General features: G+C 36.0%; 1 protein-coding gene across 1 annotated transcript; it reads left to right on the top strand.

Annotated features, from left to right (window-relative positions):
* The first annotated feature begins 529 nt into the window (after positions 1-529).
* Positions 530-1,636, top strand: LOC131068669 (auxin-responsive protein SAUR32). The gene has a single exon (XM_058003911.2). The coding sequence runs from the start codon at positions 956-958 to the stop codon at positions 1,415-1,417; it is 462 nt and encodes a 153-aa protein (XP_057859894.2). The 5' UTR covers positions 530-955; the 3' UTR covers positions 1,418-1,636.
* The last annotated feature ends 23,084 nt before the right edge of the window (positions 1,637-24,720 follow it).

Below are 24,720 nucleotides of genomic sequence, written 5' to 3'. Positions count from 1 at the left end.
GTTTAAATCATGATGTAATTTATTTTATTTTTAACGGATAGTCATCGAATCTAGAACAGAGTAAAGGATGTCCTCCGCCGATTATATTCACTCGTTCGTTATGATTGCTCATAATTACCCTCTAAAATATTTTCATATTAGAAGACGATAATCTTTAGAAGATTAGGATATATATTAATGTTAGAAGCTTAGGATATACCTAAATATAATCCAAGGTTATCTCCATCTTTCAAGGCAAAAATATATTAATAAATTCGTTGTGGACATGTGAATAGAAGAATTGGGCAGTTTCGAGTGGAATACACCCAGGATTGCTTGTAATGATGTTTAAGCAAAAGAAAAAGTAGAAGTTTAACAAGCGTATATAATATCACAAAACGCTTTAAGTGTGGACAAGGACAGTTGGTTTTGAACGGTTGACAAACGGCTATAGGTTGGTAAAAGAATAAATAATAAAAAAATTAGTGTTAATCGCCGTTCTTGTTCTTTGGACTTCCGGAGGCTTCTTGGGCCAGTTTAGAATTTGCGCGGCTCGGCGCGTAGGGGTGGATGACTTCAAACATACGTCTACAAAGAAGAACGCCTATAAATAGGGATCTCCGCTCTTCCGCCCATTCTCCCATCGCTTGATTTATTTTGTGCATTGCGAATACTTTTTTGGCTTCTGTTTTCAGTGCAGGTTTCAGAAGATCGGATCGGGTGCAAAGATAGGGTTTATGTTTGTTTGTTTTGGATTTCCTATATGTAAAATTTGTGTAGTCTGGTAGGAATCTTTAACATGTCCAATATCCCTAGGTCTCTGTGTGACTTGTGTCTCAGTGAGTTCACGCTCGCTATTTCCGTTGCAGATCCTTGGCCGTTCTCTAGCACAACAGAAATCTTCTCTTACAAGGGCTGCATCTTTCTTTAACGAGCCGTAAGCTTGTTGTGTATTAGGGTTTGGTTGTTAATTTGTATGGAAAAGGCTCAGGGTGCTCTAGATTCAAATTCTGGTTGCAGCGCTAACATAAATCGATCGTGCTCTCCAAGTAGTTACGATTCAGGGAAAGGCCATAGGAATCACGGTCACCATTTTCATCTGCCACATTTAGGCAAGATGCACCATTCTTTGCACCTTCCTCACTTTCCTTTGCATTTAAGTTTCAGGAAAGGGGAAGAGTTTTACAAGGATGTCCCTAAGGGCTGCCTCGCGGTTTATGTTGGACAGGGTGAACAACACCAGCGATTCGTTATACCGGTGGTATACATCAACCACCCGCTCTTTGAGAAGCTTCTTAAGGAAGCCGAGGAAGAATATGGATTTGAACAGAAGGGCACCATTACTATTCCGTGCCAGGTATCGGTTTTCCAGTATGTGCAGGACCTCATTGACAGAGAACAACACCAATCTAACGGCCATGGCGGCTGCTTTCGTTAAGGAGAATTCATCCTCATACGCCGACCGATTGGAGATGGAGACTTTACCTGCCCTATTGTTATCTGGTCACAAAGATACACAGTATTGTTCATGCATTTAAGTGGTTGATTATGGCGATAAATTTAAACATTCTTTAGGTTTAAGAGCTATGTAGCCCCTATTCTAGGGTGTCTTTCACTATTCTATTACTATTGTGAAATACAAAGATTGTTTCTAATATTATTGTGTTATAATCACCATTGGAGATTTTCTTATTCTTATTCTTGTTGCGCGTTATGATCAGGCTGTGTTTCACAATTGATGTCAAGTTTTATCATGGAGGATGATCTATTATTATTGCACGTTACAATCGCTTTGAATTTCACAGTAATCTTTGAAGTTTTTATTATTATTCTGCATTTTTTAGTTTTCACTGTTCTAGTTTTTTTTTTTTATCTCTGAGATTAAATTAATGATCATTATCACAAAGTAGAGAGGAAGAGATAGGAATACAATCATTTGAGATCTTTTAAAGGAAAAAAATGTTACATTCAAAATTAGAAGTTATGTACAGAAAAGTAATAGAAGGGAAGAGGATATAGGAGTTGGGAGATATTTGATGAGGGAAAAAGCTATGCACAATAACATGATGGAATGTGAAAATCATGTCTCTGTAGTTTTCTTATTGTAAGTGCACATTGTGATCAATTTTGTTATACAATTGTTTTAATGTGAATAATCATTCTAAAGACCATTTACAGCTGTTTCTTTTCTTGCAAGGGATCAGGGTCCTTTCCTTGCTTCTTTAATAAAAAACAATTTATTTCTAGATGAACATTTTAATGGCAAGATCAATGCATACATTTTTATTTTATTTTATTGAATGGTGTTGAATTATAAAAATTATATATAATTGTCAAGGTAGTTAAGAACCAAAGTATTAGTTAGAATAAAATAAAAGTTTACAAGTAAAATATATTTGAAGTTAGTGTATTTTATTTACAATTTGTATTAATTGATTTGAAGTAGGTTAATTTGTTCATGTTGATATAAAAATTTCAACTAATTACTCACAAATACAAAATATAATATACCTAATACAATAATGACATTAATATATAATTTTTTTCAATTATAAAAATTAATATATAAAACAATATATTTTTTTAAAACCATTTTTATTAGAAAATACAACCTATAAGCGTCAAAATTATGCTTTTATCATTGTACTTTAATCGTCCCATAAACTAATTATAATCCTTAGGGAAAATAATTATCCCTATCATTATCGAAAAATAAGTACCCTAAAATAGATAGGTGAGATATACTTATTACGTAATTTGGTTGTCCCCATTCAAGTAAAGTAAAGTGCACGAATTCTCTTGTTATGTGGTTAGTGTGCAAGAGGGGCCCAGTAGATTAATTCAAATTACCTACTACATCTAATGTAAATCTGCTTTAATTTGTCCGAGTAGACATAAATTGATAGGTGTCTCTTGGTTGGCATAAACTTGGTTTAATAGACGTCATTGTGAGGTAGTGCGGAGAGTATTTGGTGTGCAGTCGTCGTCCGCGTGGGGTCACATTTAGTGGAGTATTGGTGGGGTTAGAAAAAATCTATTTGTTTTCTCCCTAAAATGGCCCCATCCTTGCGTGGCTAATTCGACCTTTATGTTGTTTTGCTACGACTTTCTTTATTTATTCATGTGCCCCTCTTCGTACGCATTTACATGTGCCTCTTAGGACGCAATGTACCAGGAATGCGCTACGAACATGTACCCCTTATTAATGCGGGGTCTCCTATTGCTAGGATATATCATGAATATGCCCATAGAGTGTTTCAAGTGGTCATAGAATAAGGGAATTAGATTTTTATTATAATGGAAAAAGATTTTGCTGGGGACTTTTCATAAGTAATGTCTGGAATTCCATGACGTCCCTCTCATTGAATAATGGATTAAATAATAATAATAATAATAATAATAATAAATTCTTTCACCGAAAATCTTTAGACTTTTTTTAAAATATCAACTAGGAGCATTGGTAATCTAATGCTTGGAAGTTTATTTGAGAGGGGTGATTCTAAATATCATAAGGCGGGTTTTTCAGAGTGTTTATGTTGTACATATTGTCCATAATATATATATATATATATATATATATATATATATATATATATATATATATATATATATATATATATATATATATATATTCAAGCTTTTAATAATTATTTACACCTTTTAAACTTTTTCTCATCGTAATCATAGATTGGGTAGTGTGATGAAAATGTTGATGATAAGAAATTTACACAATCAAATCTAGAAACAACAAAGTGATATTGTCATAGATTGTGGAAGTGATAACATTAATTATTTGTACTTTTTAACAACTCAATAGTATCATATACTTATGTACTTAAAGCTAGATAAGAGATTGTAATTGTATAAAGAATTAGTAATTGTTTATTTTTTGTAAATTTTAATATTAATGATGATAGTGGGAGGTGTTATTAAATGGTCGATAGGCACAAATATCCCTATTTTTATTGTGAAATAGTACAAATTTATGCCTTACTTTTTTGCAAAGTTATATGTATGTTACTTGGTAGACAAGGCTATAAATATAATTTGTTAATTGACCATTTGATAGTACTTTTAGATACATTTGTTTCCATTGTTAGGTGTATCATGACTTCATTAATGCATTGGAAATTTTAATGCTTATTTATTATCTAAATTCACTAAGGGGGTGGGGGGCAATGGCGGTGTGGGGTCCTATATTTGGGATAGTAGTTGGGTATAATTAGTTTATTAGTGGGGGCAAATTAGACTATTAGTGGAGCACAAAAGTGTCAAGTCAACACCTATCCCTAGAAGATTCCAATAAATTTGAAAAAGCAACCAATCATGTGATGCCACATCAACACACCAATAAACATGACTTAGTGCACAACTATGGGTCTTACTTCTTTTTGGGACCATTTTGGACACCTTGACAAAAAAGGCATGTGATGTGGCATCATATTTGACCATGTGGACTTAAAACCCATTTTTCTTAAGTAGGAGACTTGATAGGTAAGTAGTACAAAAATTAAAAAATAAAATAAAATATTTAACACATATTCTAGGAGCTGCGAACATAGTCCTCACCACCACAGGGCCCTCTCCCTTATTGTGCAACCAAAATGTGTTACATTATGTATTTGTCTTATTTATTAAATTATGTTGAGAAATGTAAAAAAATCTCATGTAGTTAATGTTTAAAATTGTAGCTATTTACATATAAAAATATAGATATAAATATTTAATGATAAACATAATATTACTGATATCATTTAATAATAAAATATATCATGAATAAAAAATTAAGTAAAGAAATAAAAGAAAAAACAAAACAAAAAATGAACTTTTTAAAAACAAAAAACTCTTTAAATAAAAATAAAGTAAATAAATAAATGTTTTTAATATTAAAAGCAGCCAAAACAAGGGGGCTGACCCAGGTACAGACCAAGAAACAGTGGCAAGCCAACTATCAGTAGAGCAACAACAAAATTCCAACCCCCTCAACTTTCCTCTATCAAAAACAATTATCATTCTACGCATGTTCACCAGATATATAAAAGTCTTAATAAACATTTTAAGCATTTGTCACGCAGGGCAATAGGTAGATAAGTTCAAGCATAAACAAAAATTAAAACTATAAGCCTAGAGGCTACTAGGATCGAGCAAAAAACTAGAGGTCCGAGACCTAGGAGCGAACTAATTCTTTTTCTACAGCTCCTCTTGTGGAGGAGCTTCCTAGCCCATTCCTTGGTGAGGAATTTGAAGAGGGCCTTGTAGTCTTCATCCTCCTTGCCTTTTCCTTTAGTAGTACTTTCCTGTAGAAGACACAAAGTGGTCGCCGAGCAATGCATAACGTTAAAAGCAAACCTGTAGATGTCCTGCAACTTGTTTTTCGTGGCCTCCATTTTGCTGGTGATTTCTTGCAAATTATCAAACAAACCCTCCACTTTCTTACCCAACTCCACCAGGTTGTTGTCCTCTTCCTCCTTTATGTTGCTCACTTTCTCCACCACCATCATCTTATCCAACCTGAGGGTCAGGGAGGGAGAGTTAGTTTGGGATTTGGGGCCGACCTTCGGACTCATGGAATTTTTTGGGCTCTCAGAAGTGTGGGTGGAGCTAATAGAGTGGGGGGTCGAGGTAGATTGAAATGGGGCCACATTCTCAGAGGGGATGAAATTCCCAGTTTCATGGGATGAAGAGGGGTCTCTTAAGGATTTCTCACAGGGTTGGAGGCCAATCTCACATAATGGCGAGGGGTGTTGGCCTCATCGGTAATTTCCACATCAGAATCAATCTCCTGAATTCTAACTTTCTTTGGGGTTCTGGCCTCCTTAGGTTGGCGCTTTTAGTTCTTCTTACTGCAGGAGCCAATTTCAGGCAGCCGAGGAGGGCTAGTATCGGGTTTATCCATGGCAATGGCTAGGGGATGGTTTTCAGCCACATTCTGGATAGAGATTGTGCGGGGTGGGCAAATGGCCAGATGGAAATTGTAAAGGCAAAAGATGAGACCTTGGTGCAGAATGGGAAAGTCTTTTCCTTTTTTCTTGGCCTTGGCAATATCTTTAACATTAGAGTCAAGTGAGTGCAACAAAAAAAAAGGAATGGAGATAAGATCTTTATTTCTGGGATGGTTAAGGAAAGGGAGGTGATAATAGTAAAAGATCCCATACCGTCCTTCCAAAGTGAAGTATTTCATCATGATATAACAGACCTCATCCCACGGTGGCGAAAGCTCCTCCCAATTGAAGCCGCTTGCCCTCTTCACAGGGTTCTCCCCTTCACGAAAAAACTGGTTCAGGCTGGTGGTATCTGAAATACGGCTTTGTTTCTTCCATTTCCTCCCCTCCATGGACAGACCTATCATTTGAGTGATCACTTCTTCATTGATTTCGAAGGAAATACCCCCCATGGTAACCCTTCTATCCTCCCAGGAAGCCACAAACTACTTTGATAATCTCTCATCATTTCATTTCATACTTTTCATAAATTTATCAATCCTGCCCTCCGCACAGACAAACCACAGCACCGACTTGGCTTTAAATTCATCCGTTTTGTCAGGTTCCAGTCTTAGCCTATCACCCCCCATGGTTGTTTCTTCCAGCTTAGCAGAGAGAAAAAGAAACAAAGTATCAAAGAAACAAAGCCGAACCAGAGCAGAGGCAGAGTCGTGAAAAAGACTTAGCCAACTTTGGGATAAATCATACAATAAACGGTGTGATTATTGCAAGTTGTGCCTAAACAAATTTCTCTTTCATGAAATCTATTATACTCATGCGAATCCTCAATCAAACCAATGTGATTTGGCCGATCCCAGCTGTCGCCTTTATCGCCGCCAATAATATCTCTCCGGATGATAAATTAGGAAATTATCATTCCCGATATCAGTACTATAATAATAATTATCATCATTATTAAACCCTCTTCATAGTTGATGACAAGGCCAAGAGTAGCTACGTGGCAATCCCAACCCATGATGGGCGGGTTTCCCCTCCAAATTCAAAACATGAAATTCGGCTCTCTTCATCTGGTGATAGTTATACGGTTTCATCATTAGACTTGGTTTTTTTGGTCCCCAAGATCTCCTTGGTGATTATTGGCAACAAAATGGGGTTCCTCTAGCATTGTAAGCCTTTTTGCATCCTTCCCACCATAGCCATAGAGTCAGCTATAGCATTCACTTCTCTGAAGATGTGGCGGATGGTGAAACCATCAAGGCTAGTCATAAGCATCCTAACATCCCTCAAAATGGGATCCACTTTCCACCCAGTCGCGGATCTGCCCCTAACCGCTTCCATAATGATTTGCAAGTCATCTTCAATTTCTAGATGTTTAATGCCAATAGTAGTAGAAAATCTTAGACCCCATAGGAGAGCCATTCCCTTAGCTTGAGTGTCAATAAGGTTCTTTAGGTTACTCGCATAGGTAGCAACAGTATTCCCTTGATGGTCACGAATGATTCCACCACCAGCTTGGCAGGCGTTTTGGGCAGACCCATCAATGTTCAATTTGTACCAATGGGGGTTTGGGGATAACCATTTGGTCTTTTTCCTATTGATCTTTGTATTGTTGTTGAAAAATTCAAACTCCGGGGGGAGCTTCCATAGTTCAACATTTTTTTTATCCATCGGGTTAGGAGGATTGGGCGGGGGGGGGTTCCCACTTAGTCACTGATATATTATCCAAAATCATTTTGAAGCAATTGTAAAAGACTTTATCTAGGGGAGATTCAACATCTTTGAAGATTCTATTATTTCTTGATGAATAATGATGAACAAAAAATACCCTAAATGGTACTGATGGGGGGGGGGGTGAATCAGTACAGACAAAAACTTTCTCAACAACTTTTCAAGTTAAAGCAATATCATCCGGTTGTCTTCATTACTAAACTTAACCATGGCAATATCGGTTAAACATAGTAAGACTTCAGACAACATATACTGATAAGTCTGAACACTTCAAATATATTCAATACTTGATAACAACTTCACCCATAAGCATATGCATGTGGTATACCAACAATACCATAACCTAATAGCTCTACATGCATAATTACTAAAACACAAAATACTTAATCATCACATGAAAAATGCACAACTCATGACACATAGATTTTTCACGTGGAAACCCAAATGGGAAAAACCATGGTGGGGATGAATACCCACAAGCTTGTTTTGAACTCTTTTGAAGCTCGCTCTGTTAGGAGCCTAGTCCGGTTAAAGAATTTTACAATAAGGTTCTGGTAGGAACCGATCCTGTTAAAGATCACCCGGTTAAGGGATGGCTATATACCCTGTTAAAGGTTGAAACCTTGTTAGAGATTACCTCGCTAGAGGATTTGAAGAACTAGATGATCTTGAGTCACCTGGTTAAAGGATTTACAATAAGCCTGTTAAAGCTACTTGGTAAAGGGATTTTCCAACTGTTGAAATGGTTAAAAGACAACAGGTAAAACTCTGATTTGATAGAAGCACTACATGCCAAGGTAGATCCTTTTCATTTCCTCTACTCTGCAATCACACTCTGCAGTTTTCCTCTTACTGGTCTGGCATGTATCTCATCACTCTGATACACACACAACATTTGCCAATAACTTACAACAACAAACATCATCAACCTTATAGACAATAGTTAGGTCGGTAGTATAAACCCTAAACCCTAAGAATCTTGGGTTTACAATTCAAGCGGTCCAATCCTGACCATCCAAACACTTTGCATAGAGCAATACAATCTTAAACAGATCACAAGACAATCTACATCGTTCATTCTTCATCGCATATGGGAATCAGTAACCCATCACGCTTTCTTCTCACACCGCTAAGAAGAATGTTCATTCCCAAGGTAGACATTTAATGCAATCGATCTCCACATGCAAGATTCTCAAGGAAATCCTTCACGCGCACAACACTGACGTGGCACCTCGATCTCATTCTCATCTCTTAGCTAACTCATCAGAGAGTATCATTGGTTGCATCGCACAAGCTGGATTGCCAAACCAGAAATCCTAAAGCCGAGACTACCAACCGGTAGTCACGCTTAGTGAAACCTCGATACCGGTTCACAACATCTCTTCATACCTCTTCATACTAGCTCACCAACTTCTTTTAATTTGCATACCAATTTACTTGTACTTATTGACATCTATGACAACATACATTATCATCATATCAACATGTTGGTTCATCATATGCCAACAATATCCAACATTTCTTTCTTTCCAAACACCCTAGAAGATATGGGGTGGGATCTGCCTCCATAATTGGAGAATCAAGGGGTGGCGGGAGGGAGGTGTCCATCGAGTGACAAATTGATTAACGCTATCTTGAAAAACCCATTGCATACCATATTTTTCAAGGGTAATGGTCCACAAGTGTCCCACAAAGGGGTAGTGGATGAAAAGATGGTCAATAGTTTCCTCTTCAGCTTTACATAAAATGCATCTATTGGAAAGTTGGAAACCCCTCCTTTTAAGATTGTCCCGAGTCAAGATTTTTCCATGCATTAGGGACCACCAGAAGAAGTTAACTTTTAGGATTAGCTGAGAATTCCATATCTTCCTCCAACACTCAATATCACCAATGGGTCTCAGAAGTTGTTTGTAAGCAGACTTGACCGAGAAAGCTCCCGACTGGGTCCCCTTCCAAATGAATCTATCCTCCTGGGGAGCTAAGGGAATTCCGCATTCCAGCATAAGATCCTCCAGCTCCAGAGTAGTGGGTAACAGGCTAGGTCTATTAGAAAAAATCTGGGCTATGTTCTTCCATCTTTCTCTTCCTGACTCCATGTAATCATAAATGTACTCCCCCAAGTGCTCCTTTAGGGGATAAATTAATTGGCTGAATCGAGAATCCGCCAAAGGTTTGTCACCCACCCAAGAGTCTTCCCAGAACCTAATCTTCCTACCATTTCCAATCTCCCATTTCAGTAAATAAATAAATGTTACTACATTATATATACACATATATTACTTATATGTGTGTAGTTTATAAACTAAGTTGGGATCTAGGAACCAATCAAGAAAGGGTTTAGCCACTAAATTCTAGTGGTGAATAACCATTAGGTCCATTGCAAGCTTCTACACTAGGAACTATTGAGGTAGTTTCTGAGTGCACCTCTAAAATATTTCCTCTTATATTGGAAAGTTGAATGACTTGAAGTATAATAAATTCAAAATCTAAAATTTATTTTCTTACAATCTACTAGTTTTTTCCAAACTTTATCACCAATTTGTAGAGCAACTTCATCAAATAAATCTTATGATAGATCTATCTTCCTACAAAAATAATGCAAAAGTAGTGTAATTTATTTATAGTCTATTCTCTTTGGCCAAACAAAGAAACTTCCCCAAGACATTGGAAAGAGAAATCAAACAGTTAGAAGTCCATTGTAGTACTAGAGTAAAGATAGGGTATTAACCTAAATAAGAGATGAAGGGAAAGAGTCACTTCTACGGTCGAAAATGGAAAACCATGGTTTAGTACACAAAAAATATCCTTGAACTTCCATGTACCAGAATTCAAAACAACCTCTCTATCCTTGAGAAATTCAAACTTTGATATATGAAACATCCCCTAGTTAGAGATAAACAAATATTTCATCTTCTAACTTAATCTTCCAAGACTTAAAGATCTAATCATGTAGTTTGAATACTTTTGGCCAAAACCTACAAAATTTATAAATGAGGATGTGAGCTATTCAATACTCCTCTCACTTAACTATTTGTGAATCCATAACAATTTATGAGAAACTTAACCCTTGACCCTCATCAACAAATGAATTGTTGTCTAAAGGTAAGGAAACCCTAGTTTTTGTACATGAGTAAAATTCATGACAATCTCAAGGGAGGACTCAACACCCACACCCCCACCCAAAATTCCTTGGATTCTCTTAATGGAGGTAGGGGATTGATTAAGGATCCTATATCAAGAACTAGGTCAAGTTGCATGAGAATAATACTCATTATGCCCAAAAGACATATAACTAGGCGAGCATTAGCTTGGATTAAAATATCTAGCATGTAGAAAAGCACAATTATTGTTGTCCTTTATAAAGAACCCTAATTTTTGAGATGGGAGTTCTACTTTTAAATAAGAAAATATAACTTTTTTGTCATAGACGACCTTGTCATCCAACCCACTTTATAAATATAGATGAAAGAAAAATCCTTGTTATGAATCCTACAGAGTAGGAAAATTGAACCACTATGAAGGGTGGTCAAACCCCTTGAGGATTTAATTTCCTCCTCTCCACTTAGAGTAAACCTTTGGTGTTCTCAAACCTTTAAGTTTACTCAATAAAGATAGAAATGTGTATAGAACTCTTTGATGCTAACAAATAATTTTTTTTGACTATGGAAACTAAAAATGTAGGTCACTGAGACCATCTAGTATGCTCTGTGTGCTCTCTATCTAGGATGCACGCGTGGATAAAGGACAATAGTGTAATGTGAAATCATCTTGTATGGATGAAACATAAAAGATCGTGCTAAGAACTACAAAATGACCAAAGGTTGATTTAAGTATTAAATACGACATAAATAAAAGTAGAGGGATGAAACTAATTGAAATGAATAAATGAAAGGTAGAGTTCTAGGAAAGAGGATTTTACAAGAGGACTAGTGAATGAAGCCTCTAGCCAACGCTACTCCAAATTTCATTGAACCTACACACAAAACAAGCAAGAATAAAAATGTTGTGGTTGTTATTTAGAGGTCTATCATAGTCAAACCCCCATTCCAGTGTTTCCACCTCCATGGACAACCAAGATGGATGTATTGATAAATGATAACAAAAGGTGTAGACACCTAAAAATGCCACATTACTAGCACACTAATTATTCCTCTTTATTAATTAGATAATTATTTAATTATTTAACTAATCTAATTTTATTCTTCTCAACTAATTTAATCATCATATTTCATCATTTCTAATTATTCAATTTCTTCCAATTTTCCTATAATCATTTAATCATGCAACCTCTCTTCTTTAAAATTAATTAATATTTAATTATTTAATTAATTGTGATTTTACTTTAATTAAATAATATTTATTATTTAATTAAATTTAATTTAATAATATTTATTATTTAATTTAATTTAATTTAATAATATTTATTATTTAATTAAATTTAATTTCTACTTAATCTTTAAATTATTTAATTAGCTATAACTATGTTTTCCAAATTAAATAAATTTCTCAAATCTATTTAAATTAATTTTTCTCTCAGTTAAAAAATTCTAAATTTTCAATTCCTAATTTTGCTTCATGTGCATGATTTTGGATATTTTTTGAAAATCAATTTTAAAGCCAAATCGAAATTAAATTAATCCCATGCTAATTCCTACATTACATGCTAATTTCTAACTAACACTCACCCCTAAGTTCCACCTTTGCTAACTAATTAATTAATTCACTTAATTCAGTTAACTTCCTCAATCACCTTTCTAACTCTCAATCAACTTTTTTAACAAGTTCATCCATTCAGCTTCAATTCAACTCTTCATCAATTTTGTCTCAATTAATCTTAAGCATTGATCAAATCAGTCTATATATCAATCTCAATTATTCAATTTTTCTTCCAATTTTTATAAATTTAGCATCAATCTCCTATTTTCATGAACCACTATCTTGAAAATCTTTGTGTTTTAATGCAGGTTTTCAGGTGTGACTCTGAGAGCCATGCAACCATAAGATTGAGAAGAGAAATAGAAGCTAGTGATTGAATCAACAAGGGAACTTGAGAATTTGATTGATCTTTATTGTTTTGTTGAATTCAATTATACTTTTCATTATTATTGCAAATTAGGCTAATTGGATTTGAGTTTTGGTGGTTAACTCATTAAGTCTGATTGCTAATGTTGATTTTCCTATAATACATTCTAGTGAACTTGATGTGTATCAGACAAATTTCTAATTCATTTTATTTTTCTTTGTTTTGCAAGAAACGCATGTAGGCCTTCACATTAGCACTCAAGATTTCGTGTTCGAGTTGACACAATTTTCCATTCATGTCCAGATTTTCACATTCGGTAATTTTTTTTCACAAAAGTGTCCACATTTTCACATTCGCCAAAATAATTTTTCACATTTGTTAGCTTAGTGTTTCACATTTGTTAGTTTAGTGTTTCACATTTGTTACATTAATGTTTCACATTTGTTAGCTTAATGTTTCATATTTGCTATCTTAATGTTTCACATTTTTCCAGTCCATGTTTCTTTTTCATCTAGTTAGCCTTTCACATTAGTTGATTTCCTATGTCACATTCATTGTTTTACTATTTCACATTCGTAGTTTTAGGGTTTTGTATTAGGCTACTTTACTTTAATTGCTTTTATTTTTGTTTATGTTTTGTGACTACTGTTTCTCTATGTCACTGATCTTCTATCTGTAACATGTGGCGATTGGGATATAGAAAAGGTAGTTTTGATCGGTTGAAGATATTTCAATTAAAACTACTAATCATTTTGCTTGCAAGGGTAGATTAGGAAAGTGTCTGTGATTTTTACTCACATTTGGTTTTGGTGCATAAAATTAACAAGTGTCTTCTATGTTTTGAGTAATAGACTCTTTTGTGTTTAATCCCTTTTAGTAGGCCTACCTCCCAAGAAACCCTTAAGGTCGAGTGATAGGGAATGACCCAAGTGGTAACAAGCTAAAGACAAGCTTCTTTGAGCCACTATAAATAAATATTTTTGTGAGAAAACTCTTAAGCAATAGGTGCAGATGTGTCATACCGATGTATGCCTCCCTTAGTATCTATGTGATATGAAATCCACATAGATTTGCATAAAAATGTGCAAGGGTTGGGATACCTCTTAATTAAGAAAAATGCCACTTGTATGGCCACTTGAATGGATGCCCTTACTAGAAACCAATTTGTTGTAGAAACCAAAATCCTTCTATTTGTTAGCATAGGAGGCTAGACCTTTAAAGCCATCCCACATTCTCACAATTCAAAGTAGAGATAACAAATTCTTCTAGATCTTCACCTGTCTTTGGGAATTCAAAGTTTGGTATGCCTGAGAAGTGAGTGTTGTGGTGGGGTAGCCAGTTCTACCAAAATTCTAAGATATCTGCTCTGAATAAGTTCGGCTTGGATTTATCCACACTGAGAACCCATCAAATATTGTCCTAGCCAACCTAGGAATCATGCTTGTTTGTTCATTTTGTTTCAACCATACTATATTTTGAGTGTCTACAATTTCACATTTCACTAAAACATAGGAAAGACGAGATCATAACAGAAAATTGAGATTGCCCAAAAACTAAAATTATCATAGAAAACTTAGATTTTTCGCATTTGTCCTAATAGTGTTTCACATTCATCCTACTAGGGTGTCACATTAGCTTTGTCAAGAATTTCACATCTATCACTCTATCATTTCACATTTTTCTAGATCAACATTAGGTGCTTAATCAAAAAATCATAACATCAATTATGAAAGTTCATACTATCTCACAAACCAACATGACAAGTCAACTTCAACCAATAAACAAAAACTTCAACCAAGTCCCAAGTCAAAACCCATGCAATCAAGACCATAACCAAAACCAAATTTATCATAACCAAACCCAAAATCACAACCCAACTATTTCTATCCCTCAAAACAATTCACATGTTCCTCCAAAGAATAATCATATACTAAACATTCTCACAAAGTCTTTCCAAGTGAACACTTTCTAAGTAAGATCAAAACCATATATTGGTGTTTAGGAAGGACTCGTCCTCTCATAAAACTGACTCTCAAGTAGCCCTCATATCTCCCATCATTTTTCCATCCCATGATCAATCCTTACCATCTTTGTCAAAAAATGCATCCAATGATGAAACCTTTCAAGAGCTATCCAAAATAGAAACCCTAGCTAATCCATTTCTTAATACAAATCCCTTACACAATTTAGAAATCCTAGATCCAATGCCACCATATGCTCCATTTCAAGTCAAACCAACTCCAAATATTCCCATTCAAAATCCATCCTTATCATGCCAAAGTGTTGAATCTATCATTTCACATTTTTCTAGATCAACATTAGGTTCTTAATCAGAAAACCATAACATCAATTATGAAAGTACATACTATCTCACAAACCAACATGACAAGTCAACTTCAACCAAGTCCCAAGTCAAAACCCATGCAATCAAGACCATAACCAAAACCAAATTAATCATAACCAAACCCAAAATCACAACCCAACCATTTCTATCCCGCAAAACAATTCATATTTTCCTCCAAAGAGTAATCATATACTAAACATTCTCACAAAGGCTTTCCAAGACACACTTTCTAAGTAAGATCAAAACCATATATTAGTGTTTAGGAATGACTTGTCGTCTCATAAAATTGATTCTCAAGCAGCCCTCATATCTCCCACCATTTCTCTATCCCATGATCAATCCTTACCATCTTTGTCAAACAATGAATCCAATGATGAAAGGTGTGTTGGCTTGATAATGATTGTAATGTATTCATCACTTGTTGTCATTGATGAAACACTCTCACACACACATATGATTATATTGACTACCAGTGCAACTTCAATTGTTTACACTATTAACCGGTATGTTAGAGGTTTATCTCTAATCGGTACTTTGTGTCAATTGGTATGCACATACAAGATAACCTATGGTTATACTAAGTCGGCATCAAAATGAAGATCAAGATGGAGATCAAGCAGAGACTCAAGGACAATGGTTTATATGTTTTATTCAAACCGGTATTGATTGTTCCAACCAACATTTGTTGATTTTTGTGATGAGTTACCAGCACTGACTACTTGGCGGTAATTTTTGTGATGAGTTACCAGCACTGACTACTTGGCGGTAATTTTTGTGATGAGTTATAGTCACTTATACAGATACATTGCACCTAGGAAATTGTGTTATGATTTCCTAAGCCGACATGAAATCTAAATATCTATATATATCAACATCTCTCTAAAACTTCAACAACTGATGGTATGCATGAAAAGTGAAATATTTTTGAAGAGCAATATGTGTTAGGATAAAGAGTATGTTGAAGAGAAATGTTGAATGTACTTAAAAGGATCCGATCAAGCAAGTATTGTGCTACTCAAAACAGATCAAATCATTCTTATTGTTTTCTAACCATTACAATAGAATCAAATCCCTTAACCGAGTAAGCTCTAACAAGATTCAATGTATAAATCCTCTAACAGGGTGATCCATTAGTTTGGATTCTTAAATCCTCCAGAAAGGTTACTCCTAACAAGGTACTACTCTTAACATGGTATAAGCTTCTAATCAAGCTTTGGGATCTCTAACAAGATTTTCTCCTAGTAGAGCACTTTGTATAGCTTAACCAGTCAGTTATCTATTACTACAGATAGTTAACTTGTGAGTCTCATCTCACCATGGTTTTTACCTATTTAGGTTTTCCATGTATAAACACTTGTGTTATGGTGGATGCTTTACTTTTTGTGGATGTTGTTATATCTTTATGGATTGCATGCATTGTGTTTAAAAGATTTGTTAAGTTCATCTACCAGTTAGTGTTTGAAGTAGTATTTTATTTGGAGTCACTGATTCACGCCCCCCTCTCAGTGCTTTTCAAGTCCATCAATTGGTATAAGAGCCAAACTTCTTTGAAGCCTAACCACTTAGAAGGGAGCCTTGAAAACACCATGGGGGACAAGAGCTACTTTGAGATGGCTAGAGAGCTAGAAGCTAGCAGAAATGAGCTTGGAAACCTAAGGGTCAAATTGAAAGCTTCTCAAGTCAAAAGGAGAGAGCTAAATGAACAACTATTAGAGATATTTGGTAATAGTTCTTCAGATGAAGCCAATATTGATGCTTTAGTAGAGGAAGTTGAAGAGTTAAATGGTGAGAAACTGAATTTGAGGAGAGAGCTAGAAGGTCTCACTATCCACATGAGTCAGGAACTAGAAGCCAGAAGAGCTGCTGAAGATCTTATCAGAGAAAGAGATCAAGAGATTACAAAGATCAAACGGGAAAAAGACAATATGCATGAGAATTTGATTGCTGAAAGAGAAGAAAAGGAGAACCTATAGCTAGATCTTGAGCTTGCATCATCTCTGAAAGAGAACCTATCTAAGCATAATGAAGATCTCATCACACAGCTTATTGAAGCCAATGACAAGTTGGAAAAGTTCGTCAAAAGTTCTACCATTTTGGAAGAACAAATTCAATCACAAAGAATGAAGGGTGATATCTCTGGACTTGGTTTTCACACAATTGAAAAAGGTGAATCCTTCGGTACAAAGAGCAACAATCCTGAGAACAAATCTGCTCCTAAGATCAATAAGCCTATCGGTAAGAAGGTATTTAAACCTATCTTCTTCATTTGCCATAAACCTGGTCACGCTGCAAATGTTTGTAGAGACAAACCTAACAAAAATGCAAACTACAATACTAATACTAGGTATGCATTCAATAAATATGAAGGTCATTGCTTCACATGTGGAATGTATGGACATAGATCTGTTGAGTGCAGATATGGAGCAAACAATCCCATGCCACACATGCATACAAGTGTTGGCATATGATGAACCGGTATGATAATATGATTTCCTTGAGGATCTTGCATGTGAAGATCGACTGCATTAAATGTCTACCTTGGGAATGAACATTCTTCTTAGCAGTATGAGAAGAAAGTGTGATGGTTTACTGATTTCTATGTGCGGTGAAGAATGGACGATGCAAAATGACTTGTGATCTGTTTAAGATTGTTTCATTCTATGAAAAGTGTTTGGATGGTCAGGATTGGACCGCTTGTAACTGTAAACCTAAGATGCTTAGGGTTTAGGGTTTGTGTTACTGACCTAATTGTTGTCTATAAGGTCGATGATGTTTATTATTGTGAGTTGTTGGAAAAAGTTGTGTATGTATCTGAGTGATAAGATACTTGCCAGACCAGTGAGTGAAAACTGCAGAGTGTGATTGCAGAGTAGAGGAACTGAAAAGGATCTGCCTTAGCATATAGTGTTGTTATCAGATCAAAGTTGTACCTGTTGTCTTCTAACCATTTCAACCGAAGAAAAATCCCTTTGTCGGGTAGCTTTAATAGGCTTATTGTAAAACCTCTAACCAGGTGACTCAAGTTCACTGAGTTCTTTAAATCCTCTAGCAAGGTAACCTTTAACAGGGTATGTAGCCATCCCTTAACCGGGTGATCTTTAACAGGATCGATTCCTAGCAGAACCTTATTGTAAAGTCTTTAACCAGAATAGGCTCCTAATAGAGTGAGCTTCAAAAGAGTTCAAAACAAGCTTGTGGGTATTCATCCCCACCATGGTTTTTCCCATTTGGGTTTCCACGTGAAAAATCTATGTGTCATGAGTTGTGCATTTTTCATGTGATGATTAAGCATTCTTTGTTTAGGTGATTATGCATGCAGAGCTTATGGTTATGGTATTGCTGATACAACACATGCATATGTTTATGGGTGAAGTAGTTATCAAGTATTGAATGTATTTGAAGTGTTCAGTTTTACCAGTTTATGTTGTCTGAAGTCTTACTGTGTTTAACCGGTATTGCCATGGTTAAGTTCAATAATGAAGACAACCGGTTAGCATTGTTTTAACTTGATAAGTTGCTAAGAAGTTTTTGTATGTACTGATTCACTCCCCCCTCTCAGTACCAGTTAGGGTATTTTTTGTTCATCATTATTCATCAATTGGTATCAGAGCAACTCCAGGTCCTTAGTGATATAAGCTTAACTGCTTGAGGTAAAAGATCTCGCCTTAATGATGGAGAGGGAAGGTCCTAAGTTCAATAGAGATAACTTCAAAATATGGAAGGACATAATGAAGATCTATATTAAGAGTTTGGGTGCTCAACACTGGAGCTATGTTGAGAATGTCTATGTAATCCCCACTGGCACTCTAACTGATGATCAGAAAAGAGAGATTCAAGAAAATGAGCAAGTCATGAAAGCCCTTATTAGCAGTTTGTCCAATATTGAGTTCATTGATGTACAAGATAAGGGCACTCCTAAAGATGTATGGGACACATTAGAAACTATTTATGGTGGTGATGAGCATGTCAAGCAAGCTAAGGAAGAGAGCCTTAGAGGAAAAATTGAATAGATGAGGATGGTTGAAGGTGAGACCATTCAACAATATGGCATAAGGATCAAGACTGTTATTGGAGATATCAAGAGCACTGGTGGAACAATTGATGATGCCACCATTGTCAGTAAAGTTTTGAGATCATTGTTATCAGTCTATGCAATCAAAGTTGTTGTTATTGAGGAACTAAGATTTATTAACAAAACCAAGGTATCCTTAGACTCTATCATTACAAAGTTGACTGCATATGAGTTGAATAGCTATGATGGCAGTGTTCAAAAGACTGAGTCAACTTTTAGAGCATCTGTTGCACCAACCAAAAAAGGAAAAGAAGTAAGTACCAGTTATGAATCCATGCAAAGCAGAGGTATGGATGATGAAGAGATTTTGATGGAGTTTGAATCTCTTCTTGCCAAGAGACTTCCAAAAGGCACTAGAAAATATAGAGGTAAGCTTCCTTTAAAATGTTTTTCCTACAATAAGATAGGACATATAGCTGTTAACTATCCTAACAATGAAATTAAGGATAAGCCGGAGAGGTTTAGAAAGTATAAAGGAGGAAATAGAAGAAATTGTCTTGTTGCAGTGGATGAAGGTGTTACTGATGAAAAATCTGAGGATAAAGAGAATGAGGACATAGTGTTTGTAGCTGTAAATGAAGAAGTGTTTGACAAGAAAGCACTTGTCTCTCGCATTGACAACTCTAATGAGTGGATTATTGATAGTGGTTGTTCTCACTACATGACTGGTGAATGGGGAAAGTTTTTGTCTCTCGAAGAATATGATGGAGGTGTTGTCAGATTTGGCAACGATGCACCATGCTTGGTAAAAGGAAAAGGATCCATCTCACTGAATGGAAAGAGCAGTGCAGATGACGTCTACTGGGTAGAAGGTCTTAAGCATAACCTATTGAGTGTTGCTTAGCTAAATGATAAAGGACTCATTCTGGAGTTCAAAGGTGGACTCTACAGTATAATTGGAAAGAGTGGTGAACTTATTGCCACCGGTAAGAAGACCTGAGGTAACTTGTTTCAGCTGAATGCCAAGATAAGTTTGTGCCTGATGGCAAAGTTTCATGATAGTTGGATATGGCATAGGAGACTTTGTCATATGAACTTTGATAATATTGTAAAGGCTAGTAAGATCAAGGCAGTAAGAGGATTGTCTTTGCTGAACAAACCAAAGAATGCTTTATGCAAAGAATGTCAACTTGGGAAGATGTCTTCCTCAACTTTCAAAGGTAAGTCTTTTACAGCAGAAAAATTACTTGATCTTGTGCATATTGATTTGTGTGGTCCTATGAAAACTAGAAGTATTCAGGGAGATAGGTATTTCATGATTCTTATTGGTGACTGCTCAAGAATTATGTGGGTCACATTCTTGAAAGACAAGTCTGAGGCATTTGGAAAGTTCAAAGCCTTTAGAGCATTAGTAGAGAAGGAAAGTGGTCAAAAGCTCAAATGCCTAAGAGCTGATCAAGGAGGTGAATTCACTTCTGATGAATTCAACAAGTACTGTGAAGATAGCGGTATCAAGAGGTAGTTGTCTACCCCAAGGACACCACAACAGAATGGCATAGTAGAAAGGAATAACAAGATTGTAATTGAAGCGGCTAGAACAATGATGATCTAAGGAAAGGTTGCTCACACTTTTTGGAGAGAAGCAGTGAGCACTGCAGTCTATACTATGAACTGGGTACTCATCAAGAAAGGTAGAGTTAAAACCCCTTATGAGTATTGAACTGGGAAGAATCCCACTGTGAGTTATTTTAAAGTATTTGGTAGTAAGTGTTACATCAAGAGAGGTGAGCATTTGAGAAAATTTGATGCCAAATGTGATGAAGGAATATTTCTGGGATATTCCACTAAGAGTAAAGCTCTCAAGAGCTACAACAATAAAACACAAAAAATTGTTGAGAGTATCAATGTTAGGGTTGATGAATCCCTTGAGGAACCTAAGGAAACATGCAGCGAGGAAGTGGAAGATGAACCAGGTGTATCCTTCTGGGAACTAGTTAAGAAAGAAACAAGTAAAGACCTAAGTGTTCCTATACCAGTAGAAGCTGCAGAAGAAGAAGTAAGTGAAGAAGAAGAGGAAAAGCAAGCAGAACCAGCTAGAGTCATTCCTAGATATGTGAAACTATATCATTATTTGAAATAGATCATAGGAGATAAAGATGCAGGGATACTCACAAGAAGAAAGGTGAAAGAAAAATCTTGCATGATTTCTGAATCGGAGCCTAAGACTTCCAGAGAAGCACTTACAGATGAAGACTGGATTAAGGCAATGGAAGAGGAGCTAGACTAGATAGAAAAGAATGCAACATGGTCCTTGGTACCTAGACCAAAACATAAGAATGTCATAGGTACCAAATGGGTCTTCAGGAATAAGCTAAATGAAGAAGGCACAGTTGTAAGAAACAAGGCAAGACTTGTAAGCAAGGGATATGCTGAGGAAGAGGGAGAATACTATGGAGAATTCTTTGCTCCTGTAACTAGACTGGAAGGTGTCCGAATGCTACTTGCATTTGCAATATTCAAGGGATTTAAGGTATACCAGATGGATGTGAAGTCTGCATTCTTGAATGGAATCCTAGAAGAGGAAGTGTATATTCAGCAACTAGATGGATTTGCCTTATTAGAAGATAGTAACATGGTGTGTATATTACACAAAGCCTTGTATGGATTGAAACAAGCACCTGGTATGAATGCTTACACTCTCATCTTGTGAGAATAGGATTTCAGAGAACAAGTGAGGATAGCAACATCTACCTGGAATCTGAAGGTGATTAGATTCTGATCTATGAAGTATTTGTAGATGACATAATCTTTGGAGGAGATGATGAAATGCGTCATGCATTTGTAGATGAAATGAAGAAAGAGTTTGAGATGTCTCTTATTGGAGAGATAAAGTTCTTCATTGGTTTACATATTCAGCAAATGAAAGAGGGTATCTTTATTACCCAGTCCAAGTATGTCAAAGAGGTATTGAAGACCTTTGGCATGGAGGAGAGAAAACCTGTTGGTACACCGATGGTGACCGGCTATAAATTGATTAAGGAATATGATTCAGTGTTGGTGAATGAGGAGGAGTACCAGTCAATGAGCAATAAGCCGCACTATGTGGTGCACAGTAGACTAGATATTGCTCATGCAATGGGCATAGTAGCTCATTTTTAGAAAAGTCCAAGAGAATCCCACTTGGTATCAGTCAAGAGGATTCTTAGATACCTGAAAGGGACTATTGACTATGGATTGTGGTATCCATATAATGGTGATTTTAATCTCAAGGTATTTACCGATGCAGATCGGGGAGGTAATGTGGACGGCCAAAAAAGCACAACTGGTGGAGCATTATTTCTTGGTGGAAGACTAGTCTCATGGACGAGTAAGAAGCAGAGTTGTACTTCTCAGTCTACAACTGAAGCAGAGTATGTGGTAGCATTTATGAACTGCACTTAGGCAATCTGGATGAAACATGTATTGGATGGTTTCAAAGTACCTATATCTGAACTGGTGAGTATGTTTTGTGACAATAATAGTGCAATCAATATTTCCAAGAATCCAATATTGCATGCTATAACTAAGCACATTGAGCTCAAGTATCATTTCTTAAGAGAGAAGGTTCAAAACAGAGAGGTTGTATTACAACATGTTTCTAGTAAGGAGCAACTAGCAAACATATTCACTAAGCCCTTACCGAAGACCACATTTACCTATTTGAGAGGTGAATTAGGGGTTTTGCCCCTTCATGAAGTAAACTAAAGATGTGTGCTCCACATCAGTTAGGTATTATAGTGACAAATATTTCAAGATTGATGTGTTGAAGGATGCTACTCCATAGGGGGAGCTGCATAGTGGAGTATGGAAGCTTGTGCCTCCACTTTGGCATTGTTGTCAAAGGGGGAGAAGATATATGATAGGGGAGAAGATATATGATGAAGATATTTTAGATGCACTGGTCTATGATGTTTATAATTGCAATGCTACACTGAGTATTGCCATCAATGCCAAAGGGGGATATTGTTGGCATATGATGAACCGGTATGACAATAACTTATGTTGTCATTGATGTCAATAAGTATAGGTCAACCAGTATGAAGACTAGAAGAAGTTTTTATTAATGATCAAGTTGGAGAACCGGTATGAAGAGATGTAGTGAGCAAGTGTCAGGGTTTCACTAAGTGTGACTATCGGTTGGTAGTCTTAACTCTAGGGTTTCTGGTTTGGAAATCTAGCTTGTGTGATGCAACCGATGATATTCTGTGATGAGTTAGCTAAGAGATAAAGATCAAGATGCCACGTCAGTTTTGTGCACGTGAAGGATTTCCTTGAGGATCTTGCATATGAAGATCGATTGCATTAAATGTCTACCTCAGGAATGAATATTCTTCTTAGCAGTATGAGAAGAAAGGGTGACGGGTTACTTATTTCTATGTGTGGTGAAGAATGGATGATGCAAAATGACTTATGATCTATTTAAGATTGTTTAATTCTATGAAAAGTGTTTGGATGGTTAGGATTGGACCGCTTGTAATTGTAAACCTAAGATGCTTAGGGTTTAGGGTTTGTGTTACCAACCTAATTGTTGTCTATAAGGTCGATGATGTTTGTTATTTTGAGTAGTTGGCAAAAGTTGTGTATGTATCCGAGTGATGAGATACTTGCTAGATCAGTGAGTGAAAACTATAGAATGTGATTGCAAAGTAGAGGAACTAAAAAGGATCTACCTTAGCATATAGTGTTTTTATCAGATCAGAGTTGTACCTGTTGTCTTCTAACCATTTCAATAGAAGAAAAATCCCTTTGCCAGGTAGCTTTAACAGGCTTATTGTAAAACCTCTAACCAGGTGACTCAAGTTCATTGAGTTCTTTAAATCCTCTAGCAAGGTAACCTTTAACAGGGTTTCAACCTTTAAAAAGCTATGTAGCCATCCCTTAACCGACTGATCTTTAACAGGATCAGTTCCTAGCAGAACCTTATTGTAAAGTTTTTAACCAGACTAGGCTCCTAACAGAGCAAGCTTCAAAAGAGTTCAAAACAAGCTTGTGGGTATTCATCCCCACCATGGTTTTTCCCATTTGGGTTTCCATGTGAAAAATCTGTGTCATGAGTTGTGCATTTTTCATGTGATGATTAAGCATTCTTTGTTTAGGTGATTATACATGCAAAGCTTATGGTTATGGTATTGCTGATACACCACATGTATATGTTTATGGGTGAAGTAGTTATCAAGTATTTAATGTATTTGAAGTGTTTAATTTTACTGGTTTATGTTGTCTGAAGTCTTACTATGTTTAACTGGTATTGCCATGGTTAATTTCAGTAATGAAGAAAATCGGTTAGCATTGTTTTAACTTGATAAGTTGCTGAGAAGTTTTTGTATGTCCTGATTCACCCCCCCCTCTCAGTACCAGTTAGGGTATTTTTGTTCAGCATTATTCATCAACAAGACCAAATGGTAACTGGATAAGGAACTTTGATAACTAGGTAAACCTGAACTGGCAAAGATCCTAAGGCAATCAGTTTAGTCCATTCGAGATGGAAAAGGTAACAAATGTTATTTGCACCTTATTTAATAACTTTGGTCATATGGCTATGAATTGGAGAAGAAGAATAGGAAGAGGAAATGTAGGACCTTGGAGATCATCTGGTATGGCCTGTTATCACTGTAATAAACTGGGGCACTTAGCAAAATTCTGTAGATCTAGA

This window comes from Cryptomeria japonica, chromosome 11, assembly GCF_030272615.1.
Source record: "Cryptomeria japonica chromosome 11, Sugi_1.0, whole genome shotgun sequence".
Classification (NCBI taxonomy): domain Eukaryota; kingdom Viridiplantae; phylum Streptophyta; class Pinopsida; order Cupressales; family Cupressaceae; genus Cryptomeria; species Cryptomeria japonica.
Note: the sequence above shows the minus strand (reverse complement) of the source record. Positions and strands in the feature narration are given on the sequence as shown.

Bases quoted from the DNA above. Each gene is read 5' to 3' on its own strand.
- LOC131068669 (XM_058003911.2), top strand. From the start codon at position 956: ATGGAAAAGGCTCAGGGTGCTCTAGATTCAAATTCTGGTTGCAGCGCT.